This window comes from Myxine glutinosa, chromosome 13 (assembly GCF_964187855.1).
Source record: "Myxine glutinosa chromosome 13, kmMyxGlut1.1, whole genome shotgun sequence".
Taxonomy (NCBI): Eukaryota; Metazoa; Chordata; class Myxini; order Myxiniformes; family Myxinidae; genus Myxine; species Myxine glutinosa.
The window spans coordinates 68,898,021-68,916,165 of NC_136273.1; the positions used below are offsets into that span (position 1 = coordinate 68,898,021).

General features: G+C 41.7%; 1 protein-coding gene across 4 annotated transcripts in view; it reads left to right on the forward strand.

Annotated features, from left to right (window-relative positions):
* LOC137439004 (laminin subunit gamma-1-like) overlaps positions 1-18,145 on the forward strand; it is a 241,952-nt gene that overhangs the window by 211,829 nt on the left and 11,978 nt on the right. For all 4 annotated transcript variants that reach the window (XM_068134563.2, XM_068134561.2, XM_078767619.1 and 1 more), the window contains 8 exons: positions 1,707-1,860; positions 4,466-4,608; positions 6,704-6,882; positions 7,998-8,154; positions 13,208-13,413; positions 14,148-14,224; positions 16,199-16,336; positions 17,187-17,334. In XM_068134563.2, the coding sequence (XP_067990664.2) occupies positions 1,707-1,860; positions 4,466-4,608; positions 6,704-6,882; positions 7,998-8,154; positions 13,208-13,413; positions 14,148-14,224; positions 16,199-16,336; positions 17,187-17,334 (1,202 nt within the window). The remainder of the gene's footprint in view (positions 1-1,706; positions 1,861-4,465; positions 4,609-6,703; positions 6,883-7,997; positions 8,155-13,207; positions 13,414-14,147; positions 14,225-16,198; positions 16,337-17,186; positions 17,335-18,145) is intronic.

Here is an 18,145-nt window from a genome sequence, read left to right on the forward strand (position 1 = left end):
ACTATATATATATATATGCACACATACAGTCACGTGAAAAAGTAAGTACACCCCATGTAAAGTTTTGACTTTTTCAACATATTTCAACATACAGCTATTTGATCTTCATTTCAACAATATTGAGAGATAAAGGTGATATAATATAACAAATATCATGAAACATTTACATTTTGTAGTCCATTGTATAATTTAAATAAACATAAATGCTAATTTAGCATGTGGAAAAAGTAAGTGGTATTGCCCTTGGCTCTAATAGGTGGTATTGCCCCATTTGGCAGAAACAACCTCAAGTAGGCATTTCTTATAACTGTCGACCAGTCTCTGACATCGACTGGGAGAAATTTTTGCCCACTCCTCCATGCAGAATTCTTTCAGCTGTGCGATGTACGAGGGGTTTCTTGCATGCACAGCTCGTCTCAAATCCCCCCACAACATCTCGATGGGATTTAGATCTGGGCTTTGACTTGGCCATTCCAGAACCCTCCATTTCTTTCTTTTCAGCCATTCCTTGGTGGATTTACTGGTATGTTTAGGGTCATTGTCATGTTGCAAGATCCACCTTCGGTTGAGCTTCAACTTTCCGACAGATGGCCTCACATTATCCTCAAGCACCCTCTGCTACAATGAAGAATTCATATTGGATTCTATGATGGAGAGCTGCCCAGGCCCTGATGCAGCAAAGCTGCCCCAAACCATAATATTTCCACCACCATGCTTTACAGTTGGTATCAGGTTCTTGTGGTCAAATGCTGTCTTTGGTTTTCGCCAAACATGTCTTCTGGTACTGTGGCCAAATAGCTCTACCTTTGACTCATCTGTCCAGAGCACATTGTTCCAAAAGTGCTGGTCTTTGCCTAGGTGTTCATTGGCAAACTTAAGTCTTGCCCTGAAGTTCTTTCTGGACAGCAAAGGTTTCCTACTGGCACACCTCCCATGAGATCAAATTTGTGCAGCCTCTTTCCAATGGTAGACTCGTGCACTTTGACATCAACAGTGGCAAGAACTACCTGTAGGTCCCGTGATGACATTCTGGGGTTCTTAGAGACTTCTTTCAGCATCTTGCGGTCTGCTCTCGGGCTGAACTTGCTGGGGCGGCCTGGCCTGAACAAGTTGGCAGTTGTTTGGAATCTTCTCCACTTGTAGATGATCTTCCGGACAGTCGAATGATTGATTTCAAATTGTTTGGAGATCTTTTAAAATCCCTTCCCAGACTCGTAGGCATCTATAACCTTCTTTCTGAAGGCCTTAGAGAGCTCTTTTGATCTAGGCATGGTGACGCCGCACACTTCAACAACAAAGAGCAAACCAAACTAAATGTCTGAAGTCTAAATAAGACAGGTTCCTCTAAGATCCTCTCGAACGATGTTCTCATCATTTGCACCTGACCTGGTGCACCTGATTCTAATTTTAGGTATTTGAAGTAGTGATAAATGTAGGGGTGTACTTACTTTTTCCACATGTGAAATTTGCATTTATGTTTATTTAAATTATACAATGGGCTACAAAATGTAAATGTTTCATGATATTTGTTATACTATATCACCTTTATCAATATTGTTGCAATGAAGATCAAATAGCTGTATGTTGAAATATGTTGAAAAAGTCAAAACTTTACATGGGGTGTACTTACTTTTTCCCGTGACTGTGTATTACTTTAATGGCCATGTAATTTCATTCCCCTCCTTCCCCCTTTCCTCTCCTGGCAGCATGTGCTTGCTCTACCTTTGGAACGGCGGGTACGGGTCAAACCTGCAACCCAGTGACAGGCCAGTGTCAATGCCGGCCGCACGTGATGGGACGAGACTGCGGCCGCTGCAAATTGGGACACTTTTTGAGCAAGACCGGTACAGGTTGCACCCGGTGAGCCAAAAGGTGTAATACAAAATGTATGAAATATCCACATTGTCATTCTTATGACAAGAAATGACATCACCTGTACCGGTGATGTTGGCAACAGTTATGTCATCAGAATGTCATTCAACAGTTATGTCATAGACATGTAGCGTACAAATGCAGGCATAGAGGTACAGTATTGAGAAACAGATCGATGTGTGCATCTACAAAGAGAGTGAGAGATTGTATAGAGATCTCCTCAAGACATAAAGTTTTTTTTTTTGTTTTTTTTTGCATACAAGATTGAGGCTCGTGTAAGAGCTTGCATTAATCACAAAAAAAGAAAAAAAAGAAACAACAACCAATGGACACACAAAACATACAATAAAGGGAGCGGGACAAGATGGGGAGAAAGAGGGAAGCACACAAGTACAACAGCAGAGAACAGGGACAACGGAAGATCTGTGGGAGGGAGAGGGCTTGGGGGGAGGAGGCTTGGGAAGGCGGCAGGGGGGGGGGGGGGCGGGAGAGGTATAAAATACATGGACACTGCTAGAACTTCCAGGAGAGACAGAAGTCGGTATTTCAAAAAAAGTGGATCTGGGGTGAATTAACGGGGGTAGAAGAGATCAATGTTTTGGATGGGGGAAGATAAGAGATGGTGGTGAACAGCTGTTTTAAAGTCCTGGAGGGAGGAGTGTAATTGAAGAGTGAGGGAGAGTTTGCAATGGATATGTTGATTTTTCACATATTAGTTAAATGCTGGTCTTTGTCAGCACTGTTTCTTCAATGTGTATATCAGTAAGATGCTGGCAGGATGGTCAAGAGCAGGGACTGTTAACTTTTTCCCACAATTTACCCCCTAGGCTCGACATGACCAGGCATTTACCCCCACCCCATGAGCTATTTAAACTTATCCAACATGGCAGATGCAAATTTGTCAAAAAAAGGATGATGTAGTATTTCATCACATTAACACTTATTTTCTGCAACACACGCTGGCACTGCATCATTTAACACCAACACATCAATAACTTACCTTGTTTGTGGGTGAGTGTGTGTGCTTGGGTGAGTCACGTGGTGCAGTGTTTACAAGCTCAGCTGACAGCAGGGTTGGGAAATGTTCTCAGTCAGTTTATCGTACAGAAGGGTCAAATTGATCGTACATTTCGCTTTAGCCAGTAAAACCTTATTAATTTATTCAAGAATTCTACATTTAATAAATTTGATCAATTAAAATCTAATTTCTTCCTTGCACATTATCGTTTCAACTTTATTACGTGGTGGCTTTTTGAGCTGAGGAGTGCGGTTGATATGAACGGCACACTTCTCCCCGCACACGTTACCGCATGGTAATTTTTTTTTTGAAGCCCATGGTATTTCTGTGACTTTGCTGGCCTGAGACTAAATTTTTGGTTGCAATGAGGTGATGTTGCAAGTGAAAGGGCTAAAAATTGCACTATTTTGGAATTGGTGAATTTACCCCCAACCATGAGAATTTTTTATTTACCCCCTAGGGGTCAGTTTACCCTTGGTTAAGAAACGCTGGTCTAGAGGTACGCACACTTGTCTCTAAGCCTAGGCTAGACAATGACCAGGCATTTACCCCCATCCCATGAGCTATTTAAAATCATCTCGGCCCAGGTATAAATTCCTAGGTTGAGGATCCTCCCTTTCCGACTCATATACAGAAAAGGGAATGATTAAAGAAAATAAAAATGTGCTTAAAATCCGAGGCAATACTTACTGGGGATTAACCATAAGCCCTATAATTAATTAGCACAAACTGACCCTCCTTATGGCGACATGCAAACACCTGAACATTTACCCTGCTGATGTACATTGAGATGGGCTTCTCCTACTTTGCGTCACATGGTCCATACTAAAACCTACACATTCCTGACTTTCCAAAGGTATTTCATTGTTTACCCCCACAAACGTAACTATATATATATATATATATACATACATATACACAGTAAGAATGGCCAAAAAAAAAAAAAGATTAATATAAAGCTTGTGAAATACGTACTTATAAAGCTAAGGGACAACATTAATTCAAAGTTGCCTAAAACTACATAATCCGAAAATGCCAAAACAAGTCGAATGTGTTTTCCTAACACCTGCAAATAATGAGTAGATTAACCACTTACACAAATTGACATGGTCACACATACTAAATGGTCATGGTCACACATAGAGATAAACTTGGTCCTGGCAGTGTCCATATGTTTATACCTCTCCCACCCCCCCCCCCCTTCACATGCCCCCCCCCCCTTCACATGCCTCCCCCCTTCACATGCCTCCCCCCCAAAGCCCTCTCCCTCCCACAGATCTCTCGATGTCTCCATGTCTCTCGGTCCCTGCTCTCAAATGTTGTGTTTGTGTCCTTCCCCCTCTCTCCCCATCTTGTCTACCGCTCCCGATGTTATCTGTTTTATGTGTCTGTTTGTCTTTCTGTGTGATTAATTTTCGCTCTTTCACGAGCCTCGATCTTGTATACAAAAAAAAAAAAAAAAAAAAAAAAAAAAAAAAACTACCTGTGCATGCTCAGTTATAGGGACTTAAACTTGTAAAGAGTAGACATCAAGTTCAAAGCTAACTTGTATACATTATTTTCACCCCTTTTCAGGTGTAACTGTGACCCGATAGGATCTTTGGCAGGCCTGTGCGATGCGATCACAGGCCAGTGTGACTGCCGTCCCGGAGTCGCTGGTCTGCAGTGTGACCGCTGCGAGAAGGGCCACTTTGGATTTTCTGTGACCGGCTGCAAACGTAGGTGCAAGTTCCACTCCACTGTGCTTCACTCATCACTGAGCCGTACCGCATAAAGCACCGATGGGCCTTACCATATAATACACAATTTTACAGCTCAAGAGTAATTGGTGGTGTCATGTTTAGATCATACCCTCCCAGTCTCGGAGATAGGTGATTCAAAACCGACCCCAGCCGAGTCATACCAAAGACAATAAAGATGGTACGAGCGACTGCCTTGCTTCATGCTCAGCATTTAAAAAGGAAAGAGTTTGGTCAAACAACCGTTACACAGGCTAATGTGCCTAATGGCCTCTTCCTGCGTTGAAGTTCTTGTGAGAGAATTCCTATTGTTAGTGTCCCCACAAATCATAACCACTCTGCTATACCACATCGCCACGCCAGACAATGTGCTATTTTGATAAACTCTGGATCATCATTTTTATTTACAACACTAATTTGCATCACGCCATACTGTATACTGTAACACTAAATATACTCTGCTGTACTATACCAGAACGTTAACACTTCCTTTTTTTCTGGCTTCTCCCATTTTTACGTGGGGTGAACCACAATGATGGTGTTGATCACCCTTCTCCACCTCCTGTCAATTGTCCATTCTTCATCCAATCCCACAACTTCTAAATTTCTCAACAACGCATCCTTCTTTCTCGTTTTCAGCCTAAGCTTCTCCTTTATTGCAGTCCTATCTCCATTGCTCACCTCACCACCTACTCTCTCTCTCTCTCTCTCTCTCTCTCTCTCTCTCTCTCTCTCTCTCTCTCACTCTCTCTCTCTCACTCTCACACTCTCACTCTCACTCTCACTCTCACTCTCACTCTCACTCTCTCACTCTCTCACTCTCACTCTCTCACTCTCTCACTCTCACTCTCACTCTCACTCTCACTCTCTCACTCTCACTCTCACTCTCACTCTCTCTCACTCTCACTCTCACTCTCACTCTCTCATTCCTTCTCGGCTACTTTCCTCAATGTTTCCACAATCTTCACTGACCTCCTGATATACTGGTTCCTAATCTTGTCCATTATTGCCACTCCACACATCCATCGTAGCATCCGCCTCTCATTATAACATTGTTTCTGTTCCTCTTTTTTAGTGGTGCCCACATTTCCGCACTATATAACAAAGCCAGTCTCACAACTGTCTTGTAAATTCCTCCTTTCAGTTTCAGCAGTACTTTTCTATCACACAACGCTCCACTCCACTTCCTCCGAGTATTCCAACCAGAACTAATCAGTTGCTTAATCTCCATTTCCATATTCCCATTTTCTGTCACCACTGACCCCAGAATCACTAGAAGCTACTCACTTTCTCCAGGACTTCACCCATAATCTTTACACTTCCTGCCCGATCCTCTTCCTTTGGTTCAAACTGGCAATCCTTATGTTGAGTCTTTGATCCAATGATCTTCATGCCCCTATCTTCCAGCACTTTTCTCCATTTTTCAAGATATTCAGTCATATTATCATCATCCCACCACATAGCTCAATGGCATCTGCAAACTTTATTGACCATGGCACTTCCTGTCTCACTTGCTCAGTTGGAACATCCATGACAATTAGGAAGAGGAAGGGCTCAGTGCCGATCCTTGGTATAGTCCTACTTTTAATTCAAAATTCTCACTTTCTCGCACACTGATTCCCACTCTTGTCTGGCACTTCTCATACATGTCCTCCAATAGTTTGCCATACTTCTCAGGGACTCCACAAATTATTTTGCATCTCCAAACTTCCTTCTGAGGCACCCGGCCATAAGCCTTCTCTATATCAATGAATATACACCTCATGTTGCTTTGATCTTCCCGGTATTTCTCCATCACTCGTCTCAAAACAAAAAGAGCATCCGTGGTGCTGCTTCCAGGCAGGAATCCGAATTTACCTTCATGACTTTTCACTATTTTTCTCAGTCTATGGTCTATAACTCTCTCCCATATGTTAAAGGTATGTGGTAGGAGTGTAATTCCTCAGTAGTTTTTGTATTATTTCATGTCCCCCTTTCCTTTAAATATTGGTACCAGAATACTTTATACCAGATGCAAGCTGGCATCCATCATTTCTCAATCCCCACACTCTACATCCCCCGTATGGTACTCCAGCGTGTGACTGTGATCGAGGGGGCTCTACGGATCAACAGTGTGATCAGAGTGGACACTGTGCCTGCCAGCAGGGAGCTTCAGGAATGCAATGTGACCAGTGTCAGGAAAACTTCTTCAGCGATCGCACCAACCCAGGCTGTAATAAGTGTCCAACTTGCTACAACCTGGTTCAAGAAAAGGTTGGTCTTTAATTTATCGAAAACAAAGTAATGTCCTCCAGGTTTAAAGAATGAATAGGGCATTGCGAGTGAATTGAGCAATCAGGGTGGTATGGTCGGTCATTCATGAGCTGGAATAATGCTCACCATTGAGCAGTCTCGTCTGGGTTCGATCCTTGAAGGGATCAAACTTCACTATAAACTGGAGCTAAGTTTATGACAAGCCATCACAAATCCCCATGCTCCCCATCTAAAGCAAAATTGAAAGATAGCAAAAAGTTCCAGCAGGAATGACCCAATATCAAAGTTTGGCTTTAAAAAATTTTCACGGTTTTGACCCCTGTGACCTCAAGTCCATACTCCCTGGGGTAAAATCAAACAAATCGTTCCATATATCACGTGTCCACCAATGTTGATTGCATATACAAAGTTGCATTTTAAAATGTTTTAAAATGTGTTCGTAATTGCATTTTTCAATATTTGACCTTTGACCCTGCCTTAGAGGGCAGGGCCAAAATGTACTGCTTTTGCACCTTCGTGCCATGTGTTGATCATAACTAGCAACTTTGGTGAGTTTTTGCCCAACGGTTTAGGAGGAGACAGTGTGACGGACAGACAGACAGTTGGAGCCAATTACAATATGTCCCCATTTTGTTTTTCAAAAGGCTTGGAGATAATTATCAGTCTCATGAAATGATTGCAGGATCGAGACACCAAATCTCTGACCACACTGTCCTTCAGATGGGAATGTAAAGCCTGCTGACCCATCTTTATTTTGCTCGAAAACCAAGAAAATGAAACCAATCAAATTGCAAATAAAGTAACTTGCCTTATCTAACCTAAACCTAAGATCTAACTGAATGAATCTTTATTGAAAGAGATTATTTAATTTTTATTGACAATCCATGCACAATTTATTTAAAAACATGCCATTTACTTGGATATTGCACTTTACAATCATATCGCTGGACCCAAAATATAACAGATCTCTGAACTCACGATGCCAGTCACATGGGTATTTATTTGAATGAATTCATCCTCATTATATTTACTGCACGTGTTTGAAGATCTGTTTTGGACCCAAAAGTGAACACCTTCTTGACGTGTGTTCTTCAACTCTCTCCGCATATACACAGGTGGATGTATTCCGCAAACATCTGAAGGACCTTGAGGATATGATGGACAAGATTGAGCGCGATCCAAACTCGGCCATCAACTCTGACTTTGAAGCAAAACTGAATGAGCTTGGCAATACGGTCTCCAAACTGCTCAGCGATGCACTATTTACACAAGGTTCGAGTACCAGTCCCTCTAATGTGTCCGAAAGGTTTTTGTATATTTTGTACGAGTATTGACTCACAATGAACCACATACGTTATTGTGGTTCATTGTGAGTTGACTCACAATGAACCTTACGAAACCACATTATTACCATATGATTACCATTACTTCACACTATGTGTCCATCAGCATAGAGTGTCTGCTCGATTTAAACTGCAATGTTGAAGAGGTGCTAGAATGGAGCACTTCAACAGAGAAGAATCTGTCCTTTAGAGAAAGCCAGTTGTCCCATCTGTATATATATATATATATATATATATATATATATATTATATATATATATATATATATATATATATATATATATATTATATTATATACATAATACAACGGATGTAGAATGTAAGTTAAATTGACTAAACCTGGTGGTGTAATGGTTAGAGTGTTTGCTCTATGTATGGGAGATCAGCGGTTTGGACCTTGGCCAAATCATATCAAAGACTTAAAAACAAGGCACGTGCTGCTTCCTTGCTCGACACTCGGCATTTAAAAGGATAGAGCATGGACACAGGTTGGCAATACTGGCGCAGAAGGAAGAGCGAGAACACAGAAGTGATCAGGACGCAACATAACAAAAGGAAGAGCAGGAGAAGGGGGGAAATAGATTGAGAATGACAAACAAGGGACACAGGTTAACGATGATGGGTAGGGGAGAACACAAGGGTTGGCCAAGATGGATGCAGATTGCAGAAGCAATTTTTTGGAGGAGTGGTAGGTGCTTTAATGGGTGAAGAAAACATCATGGTTTTGGATAGGGGGTGATTTGAGAAGGTAGTGAACAGCTGTCTTGAAGACCAAGAGGAAAGAATGAGATTGAAGAGAGTGTGGAAGTTTGTTCCACAGGTGGGAAGTAGAGGAATATATGAGTGGATGTGAGTAGTTGTTCTGGATTTAGGCAGTTTCTCTATGAGGGTGTTGCTGGTAGACCACGTGTGTCCCACAGATACCGGGTGGGGAATCATGGAGAAGGCAGAGGTTGCAAGACCAGAAATAGAGTGGGAAAAGACAGAGAGACCACCGACCTGTTGGTGATGGCAAAGCGACAGGCCCATAGACTCAGTTTCCTTGCGAGAGATGCCAATGATCTTAAAAGCCTTGGTTTATACAGCGTCAAGTTGAGCAAGGTGTGGGGCATGTGCAACAACCCAGAGAGGAGAGCAGTACTCCATCAAGTTGCAGATGAAAGCCTTGTAGGTGGATAGGAGTTCATGTGTGCCCAGGAAGGACATTGCACAATGGAGGATGCTCAGTCAGCATTTGGCTCTGGTGGCCAACTTTGAAATGTGGCTTGCCCAAAAGAGATCATGGCTGAGAGTTAGACCCAAGAGTTTGAGTGACTGAACTTCTTTGAGAGAATTGTTGAGAAAGTAAATAAGAGGGATTGTGGTAGGTCCTTTTGGAGAGAGATTTCTCAGGATTGAAAGACATATTCCAAGTGCATGACCAGCTTGGGATTTTGTCAATGTCTGAAGAGAGGGAAGAGGCTGCTTCCTGCCAATCTGAGGGATGAGGGATGTCACGGCAGAGAGTGGAGTCATCGGCTTGGAGATACAACAACTCAACATGCATTTTAAGGCCATTTTCCCTGATAGAGCGAGGGTTAGCCAATAAAGATAAAGGCCTTTAGAGATAAAGATGATTTTACAGAGAGTCAGATAGATCATTGATGAAGATTTGGAATAAGATAGGGCCAGAACACTGCCTTAGGGCACTCTAGCCTTGATAGGGAGAGAGAAGAAAAGGTTGCGATGAGAGCCACATGTTGGCTGGGGAGAGTGGGGGAAGTCAGTAATCGAAGAGTGGAATTAGCCTTGGATTCTGAGAGCCTTGTAAGCTCAAGATATGTCAAGAGAGATGGCCCTGATCTCATGTCTGATATTGAAGGGAGAGTAGAAGCAGCATGTCCAAGGTAGAGTGACTTGATCTGTATCTGAATTGGTGATCTGAGATGAGTTTGTTGGAGGAAAGGAATGATTTATGTCAACTGCGATGATGGATTCCATGACCTTGCTGATGATTGGAAGTAAGGTTATTGGTCGGTAGTTGAGGGGATCAGTTTTGCACCTTTTTAACTCAACTGGACTATGTCCAGCTGAGTTTTTGTCGACACCCAGTGTCCGTCGTCTGTCGTCTGTCTGTCTGTCTGTCTGTCTGTCATCTGTCGTCTGTAAACAATTCGACGTCTATGCTCTAAAAGTCACAAATATTGAATAAATTTGATGAAACTTGTTATGCAGCATCTTTAAGACATAAACTAGTTCGGGATTGCATTTGGGCGTTGCACGCCCAAAAATGGGCGTGGCAGGGCGGCCATATTGAAAATCAATTTTTGTCATATATTTTTAGCACATATAAACTATATCGTTTGTGGTTCTATTATGCATATTCTAACCATATTGATATAGACCAGTTGAGTTCAGGTTCCCTGGAACCTCTCTAGTTATGCAATGCTGTGATGTTAGCTGATTTCCAAGCAGATGGAAGATGTCATAGGGTAAATTACAGGTGAAAAGGGCAAAGAGAGGAAATGCAAGAGTATCAAAGGCAGATTTTTAGGACATGTGAGGTGATGCCATCCGGTCCAATAGCAGAGTCAGAGTCTAGGGTTGAAAGAACCTTCTCCATCTTCTCAGGTGCAAAAGACACAGAATCCAGGAGCAGTTGTGTACGACTGGGAAGTGTGGGTACAACGAGTGAGGGGTTAGGGACACAATATTTTGAAGCAAACACAGAATTAAGGAATTCGGCCTTCTCATGAGCAGAGTCAGCTGTGGTGCCATTTGAAGTGAGGGAAGGGATGGAAGGAGAGCATACAACAGAGACCAACTTGACAGGGTGTCACCATGTTTTAGAGGGAGACAAGTCTGAAAGCTCATTCCTGAGATTGGCAGATGTTTTATGACTCCTCTGAGAGTAGACACATACTCATTGTGGTCTTTGTGGAATGATCTGAGGTTGCGTATGGTTGGATTTTCCTTCCAGGAGGAGAATTTTTTTTTTTTTTGTATACAGAATCGAGGCTCATGTAAGAGTTATGAATGAATAAGAGCAACTGCCTCACCACAGGATTCAGAGTACCAAGAGTGGGAAGATGGGAAAGATAACTGAAGATGAAATGGGATGAATCTGTGCATAAGGGAGAGCAGGTTTTTGTGGAAGAATTCCCAGACTGAATTAATATCAGGGGCAGTAAATATCAGAGACCAGTCCTGAAGTGAGATGGCTGCTTGCAGTCCCTGTCAGTTTGCCTGAGTGACCTGCCAGACTCACCAGCACTGATGCTGTTCTCTGGGAATGGCCAAAGAGATGTTGCCCTTCATAAGCGATCAGATGAGCCAAATGGGGCAGAGAATGAGCAAGATACATTTGCGGGGATGTTTGTCACCACCAAATTAAGAAGGGAAGAGTTGCCAATAGGAGTAATCCAGGTGGGAAAATACAAGGATTGAGTCAGTTCCATGGAGTTACAGAAGTCCTTTGCAGAAGTGCCATGCCTGGTGACAGAGGTACCAACACCCAGCAAATTAGCATGGTGAAAAATAAGTCACCACATGAGGAAGACAGAGTTGGGAGTGATTAAAAGTTAGTCCATTTTGTCTGAAAGAGAGATATAGATGGAGTCGTCACTGTTGGGAGGACGGTACAACACACAGACAAACATGAGGTGGCAGCGGAGGGGAAGTCGCAGCCAGATGTACTCCTTGAGTTTGGGACATGTAAGAGCAGTACACGGAGAGTTTGAAATGGAGTTCTTGATGTACAGCACAACTCTGCCGCCAGGACACTGTTCAGCTCAAAGATGCATTATTGTTGTACATCCGGCCTTTGTGGTGGTAAATATAAACTTCAGGACTCACTACATCCTGAACAAGCAGACCTATCAACCACACATGCCAGGTTAAAGGTAATATGTAAAATGTGGTTTAGAGGAGGCACTTTGTCTATCTGATTAAAATTAGATAATGAGAAATAAATAAAATTAGTTGTGCATTGGGATACCATAAACTATCAGAGAAATTCCTACGTCGGATGGTTTTCTTTCTTCCTTTATTTTGCTTTGTTCCTTGCTACTGCAATGGTATGCTCCAAAAGCCTTGAATGTGCATGGTATTTATTGCGGTCCTCATCTGTTGTTGTATTTTTAATTACCTCCAACATCAAAGGTGGATGGACGTTATATTTTCACCCCAGTCTGTTAGTTTGCCTGTCTGTTTGTCTGTTTGTGACCAACATATCTCAAAAAGTTGTGGACAAATTCGGTCCAGATTTGGTGGAGAGGTTTGGTATGTGACAAGGACGAAATGATTAGATTTTGGTGAAGATCCAGATTTGGATCTGAGAATTTTTGAAGTCATTCTTAATGGAGTCAAAAACGATATGTAGCATGATGTTTCAAAATGTTGTGGACGACGTATCACAAAACTAGGTGGATGAGTTGGGTAAGTGACAAGAACGAGCCGATTAAAATTTGGTTAGTGTCTGATCCAGATCTGACCTATCAGTGGGATACAAACCACAAACTGGTATGTATCCAAACAAACAAACTGATGCGCTCTCTACTGAGGACCGTTCTAGTTTTATTTGTTTATGGGTGAGACGTATGGTTGCATTCGAGTTTAAATTTCTGCTCTTTGGTTTCCTGTCTACTGTGAAAGTAATGTGAGGTTTTTGTTTTCCTTCCGTTAAATATGAAAAAGTTCAGTCCATAAATTTATATGGGTTTCACAAGCCCGATCACTACGTTTAAGGTGCAATTTACATATTGCGTCCGCAACAATGGCAGAGGTTTTGGACTCTTTCACCCCCTCCGCCATGGTATGCCCTTTTCTTCCTCTCTATTACCCTGACTTACTCTCCTCCAAATCTCCTTCCACTTTCCTTCTCCCTCATCCCCAACTCCGCAATCGAGCTTCTCTTTCATCAGCCTTGCCTTCTTTCGATTGCTTATACAATATGTGGACTCCAACTGATGGAAGTTGCGGTGTGCTTTGCTTTTTCCACACAGACTCACAAAATGCACTCAATAAACAGATCGACGTGTTGAGCCAGGCTCTGGCAAGCCAGCAAGGCCGAATGCACAGCATCGCCAGCACGGTAGGTGGAGTCGAGGGAGCGTCGGAACGGGTTCAGCATCGCCTCTCCGAGATGGAGCGCCTCATCCAGAGGGGACGGGAGGATCTTGAGAGTGCAAAGAAATCTCTCGCAAATGTGGTACGATTCTCTCAATGGGACTATGGACTACCCACGTATAATATCCCTTAGAGGGAGCAACTTGAGTCATTTGAGAAGGTTTGAATTGCTGACGTGCAACAGAGGATTGTAATAACTGAACGTTTCCATAAATGTCACAAACGGTTTAGCAATTCAATGGATGGAATCAACAGGATGTTGATTAAGGTACGCTACCTGCTGTGGGAAGCAACAAGAAATGGACGTTTCAGTTGTTAACCCTTCGTCGGAGCAAAAGAGCGAAACTGACTGCCTGTCAAACCACCGTTCTTGCTCCGCTGAAGGGTTAATGCCCAAACTGTCAGCTTCTTGACTGTCAGGAGGCTCTACCGAATATTTGGTGTCAAAATTCACGAATTGTATGTTAACCATGCCATCGATTGATGAAGTTGCTTCACCCTCAGTGGACTAACCTGTTAAGGGATGATGAGATTTTTCATCACAAGTTCGCAATGTTAATCCTTCTCAATATGGAAACCATGTTGCCAAAACCTTTTCCATCCTCTCCTGACATTTTACTGTCCTTTTGTTGCTGTCATCATCATAATCGTCGTCTCAAAGTTGTTGTTTCTTCAACACTCACAGTCGTCATACCCTACTGGGCCATCAATAACATCACTCCTGATTTGGCCTTCACTAAGATTCCATCTTTTATTTTTAGCAGGAACACAAAACCAGGAGCCTGTTGATGTAAAACATGTCAATCTGTGTTACAGAAACTGGATGGCCAAGGAATATCCGGTCCAAATAACTTCTCCATGTTGGCCGAAGAGGCCCGGATTCTTGCTGAAAGGTAAATTTGTTCAACTACATATCGTGATAAACTTAGTACTCAACTTAGTAAAAAATAACATGGCAGACAGGTACGCTATTAAACAGGTACTACCCTTCAAATGGGAAGGTTCAAATCCATCTATAAATTACCCCGCTGAGTGTGGAGAAGATCTAGTGCCCAGTAAGTGACATCATTTCCACAAGGATCAGTTGCTGTGTTGGTCTGAAGTCGAGTCCGGTGTTGTCTCGTGTGTTTGTCTGCACGTGGGTGCGTGATTTATTTTGCAACTCCTACATGAGCCTAGGGCCCTGTAAAAAGAAGAAAAGTCTTACTATTATTCTTTATTCTCCAGCAGCAATCGTCCAGGAAATGCTGCAATCAAGTAGTTCATTTCTGGCAGACACACGACTGGCACATAGAGTGTTATGGTTTTTATTAGCTCACCTGGAATGAAGTTCAGGGGAGCTTATGCGATGGCGCGTCGTAATAACATTAATATTATAATAATAACATTAATAATTTAATATAGTAAATATAATCATAACACTGCAATCCCTTTGTTGTGACTGCAAAGCTACTGGAATGAAGCGGTGTATGTTTGGTTCATCGTTGACTCAAAGCATATATAATAAACCAGTGTCTCAATGCATTATCTTCACTTCCATGACGACAGACACCTTAGAGACTTACAGTACTTCAAAATAATTTAATACTTACATTATTTTCAAACTGGTATCCCCACCCAGGTTATACTATCCTCTTCAACTAAAGTATCAAACAAGCCTGGCTACGCCGCTGTTAGTCTTTCAGTCTTGTTTAAATTTGAATTCAGTTTCCCCTTAAATGTTGCCTCTTGTGAGGGTAGAGTCACGGCAGGGAAATATTTATTTCAATGCATGCAAGATCAGTCGACAAGACATAACATGGGTAAGGCCTGCACTGACTTTGTCTGGGTTGCAGTTCATATCTGTGCAGGTTAGTAGCCATCTGACTCTTTTAGAATGATTGGAATTCAAGAGTTGAGTGATATCAGTTTCATGAGCTTTGGGGTTCCAAATGCGTTGCAAGAAAATTATCAAAGCAACATGTACTGCTTCTGTTGAGTTCTTGCTCGGATAACCCTTTAGCCAAACAACAGCATGTGTTATATATATATATATATATATATATATATATATATATATATATATGTATGTATATGTATATATATATATATATATATATAGATATATATATATACATATATACATGTATATATATATATATATATATATATATATATATGTATATATATATATATATACTGTATATATATATATATATATATATATATATATATATATATAAATTGTTTATATTTATATTTATATATGCTAGCAACGGTACCCGCCTCAATTGGGAGGCCCAAATGAAAAGGCAAAATATCAGAAATTGAAGGCTTTTTTTTATTTTAAACGATTCATATAAACATCCGTTGAATCATATCACACGCAAATCATCAAAATCTAAACAGTACATGGTGCCCATTTTGAAAAAAGATTGAATTCTGCAAAATGGAAGCAGCCACTACACCTGTTTCTCAGTCGCTTTGCACATGCTACCGTGTTACTTCGGAGCTGCATGTTTATATCGGAAGAGTTCGTCAGGAGTCGATCCACTCTCTCCTGGTACGTAGGATAAACAGTATTTGTAGAATTTCAACAAAAGCCACATCACTGTTCATATCGGTAAATATTATTCCATCGTGTTTGGAAAAACTGGAACATTGGAAAACTTGGAAAAATTGGAAAAACAATATAGCCTATTTTACTCCCAGGGGTCCCAGGAATACCCACCCAAAATATCGTTGCGATCGTTTCAGCCGTTTTTGCGGTACCTTCGAACGGACAGACGGACATTTGGTGAATTATAGTAAGAGATATATATATATATACCTTTTGTGAAAAGTATACAGGTGAATTGTAGATGATGAAGCAACTTGGTTTCTGGCAGGCACAAGCAGTCGGCTGGAGAGATTGAGAAGATTGCCAACATGGCAAAAACAACATCTACCGAGGCTTATGATACGCTGAATTCCGTTTTGAAACAGGAAACAACCCTTAGCTCCACCATCAACGACCTCAGCCGAAGGTATGAAATTTGAGCACTTTCTACAAGAAACGATTTTTCTGGTCCACCTGGACATCGTGTGGTTAATATGGGAGAATATAGGATATTCTATTCTGAAGCTGATGCCCACAATATTAATTTAAGTTTTCCATTCAGAAAGTTTTTAAGAATAAAATGGCAAGCTGACCATCTCCAAACAAATATGGAGGAATATTTGGCTGCCACTCTCTCTCATACCCAATGTTCCATATATCACACCTTCTCAGTACAAACGAGTATGGAATAAATATATGCCCTTCATGTTTTTTTATTAATACTGAGCTTGAGTAGGTCAATCATTTGCTTCTTCGGGCTGGCAGGATGGCCTAGAGATATGCACACTCACCTCTAAGCTGTCACACCTAGGTTTGATTCCTGACCCAGCTATAAACTGTCCCCTGACCCAGAATTGACCCTGCCCCAGAATTCATCAGCTGTCCCTCAGATGAACGTTAAACCTGGTGTGCGATTTGCCACCATTTGCCAAACTTGTTGTGCCATACAAATCCCTGCCCTAACCAGAAGAGAGCATTGCATCAGCGGCACAGGTACATCGCAGCCTTGCACTGCAAATCAACTAAGAATGTTTGCTTCTTAGGTTTGGGTGCAGAACTACTTGGAAAGTTTAATTTATTTTGTTGTTTGGCCATAATTTTCCCATCTGTTTCAAAAAAAATTCTGGAACTAATCATCAGTCTTTGCTATTGTTCTAAGCAAACCCATAGTTGTTGTTGAAAGTGGAATATAATGTTCCTCATATCCACTTATATTCACTCTGAACAAGTCTGGCGTGAGCAGATGCAAAATCGGACATTTTCTGTGTGGTTCTCAGGTTGGAGGACTTGCGGAAACAGCGGGACCACATGGATAACTTGGCCACTGCTGTTCAGGCTGACGCAAAGGCTGCAGGAGACAGAGCTCTTCAGATATATGCAAATGCCTCAACATCTGTTCCTGTTGTGGACCTGGCAGAACTCGAGGTGAGCACATTAGTCTCCAGTAATTGACATTCATCCCCAATGAAACCTACAAAACAAAACCTAATGCATTAAAAACTGGAAGGTATTCATAGAATACTTACCCCATGCCATAGACTTAGTGTGAGCCAAGTCTTTTGTTTTTTAAGGGTTATTTTCTTTGATCCAATATGGCTGCCAGACCACGTGACTGATGACGTCATATATTTACATTCTCCAATATAATTGCGCAGATCACGCTCAAGAAATTTCAAATTGATTGGACTAAGCGTTGTACTTGTGTAAATATGACGTCACAATGAAGGCACCGATGACGTCATCATTAACAAGAGTTATTCCCCATGCAGATTTCTTTACAATGAGCCGTGTTTGCTTTTTTTCCATGGTGCGGTTTCGGAGATATAGAGGTCCAAAGTTTTTCGTTTTTTCCAAGATGTCGCCCATACCACATTACGTATGACGTCATATCCCTTAAAAATCTACACGAGTAGATGCATACTAGGGTGAAAATTTTGTCAATTGCACCGTTTTTTTTTTGTTTTTTTTTGTATACAGGATAGAGGCTCGTGAAAGAGATAACATCCATCACACAAAAAAAAAATCGAACAAACACACAAAGTATATAATAACGGGAGCGGTAGACAAGATGGGGAGAGAAGGGGAAGCACAAACACAACATTTGAGAGCAGGGACATCGAGAGATCTGTGGGAGGGAGAGGGCTTGGGGGGAGAAGGCATGGGAAGGGGGGTGGGGGGGAGAGAGAAGTATACACTGCAAGGACTTCCAGGAAAGAAGTTGGTATTTTTAAAAAAG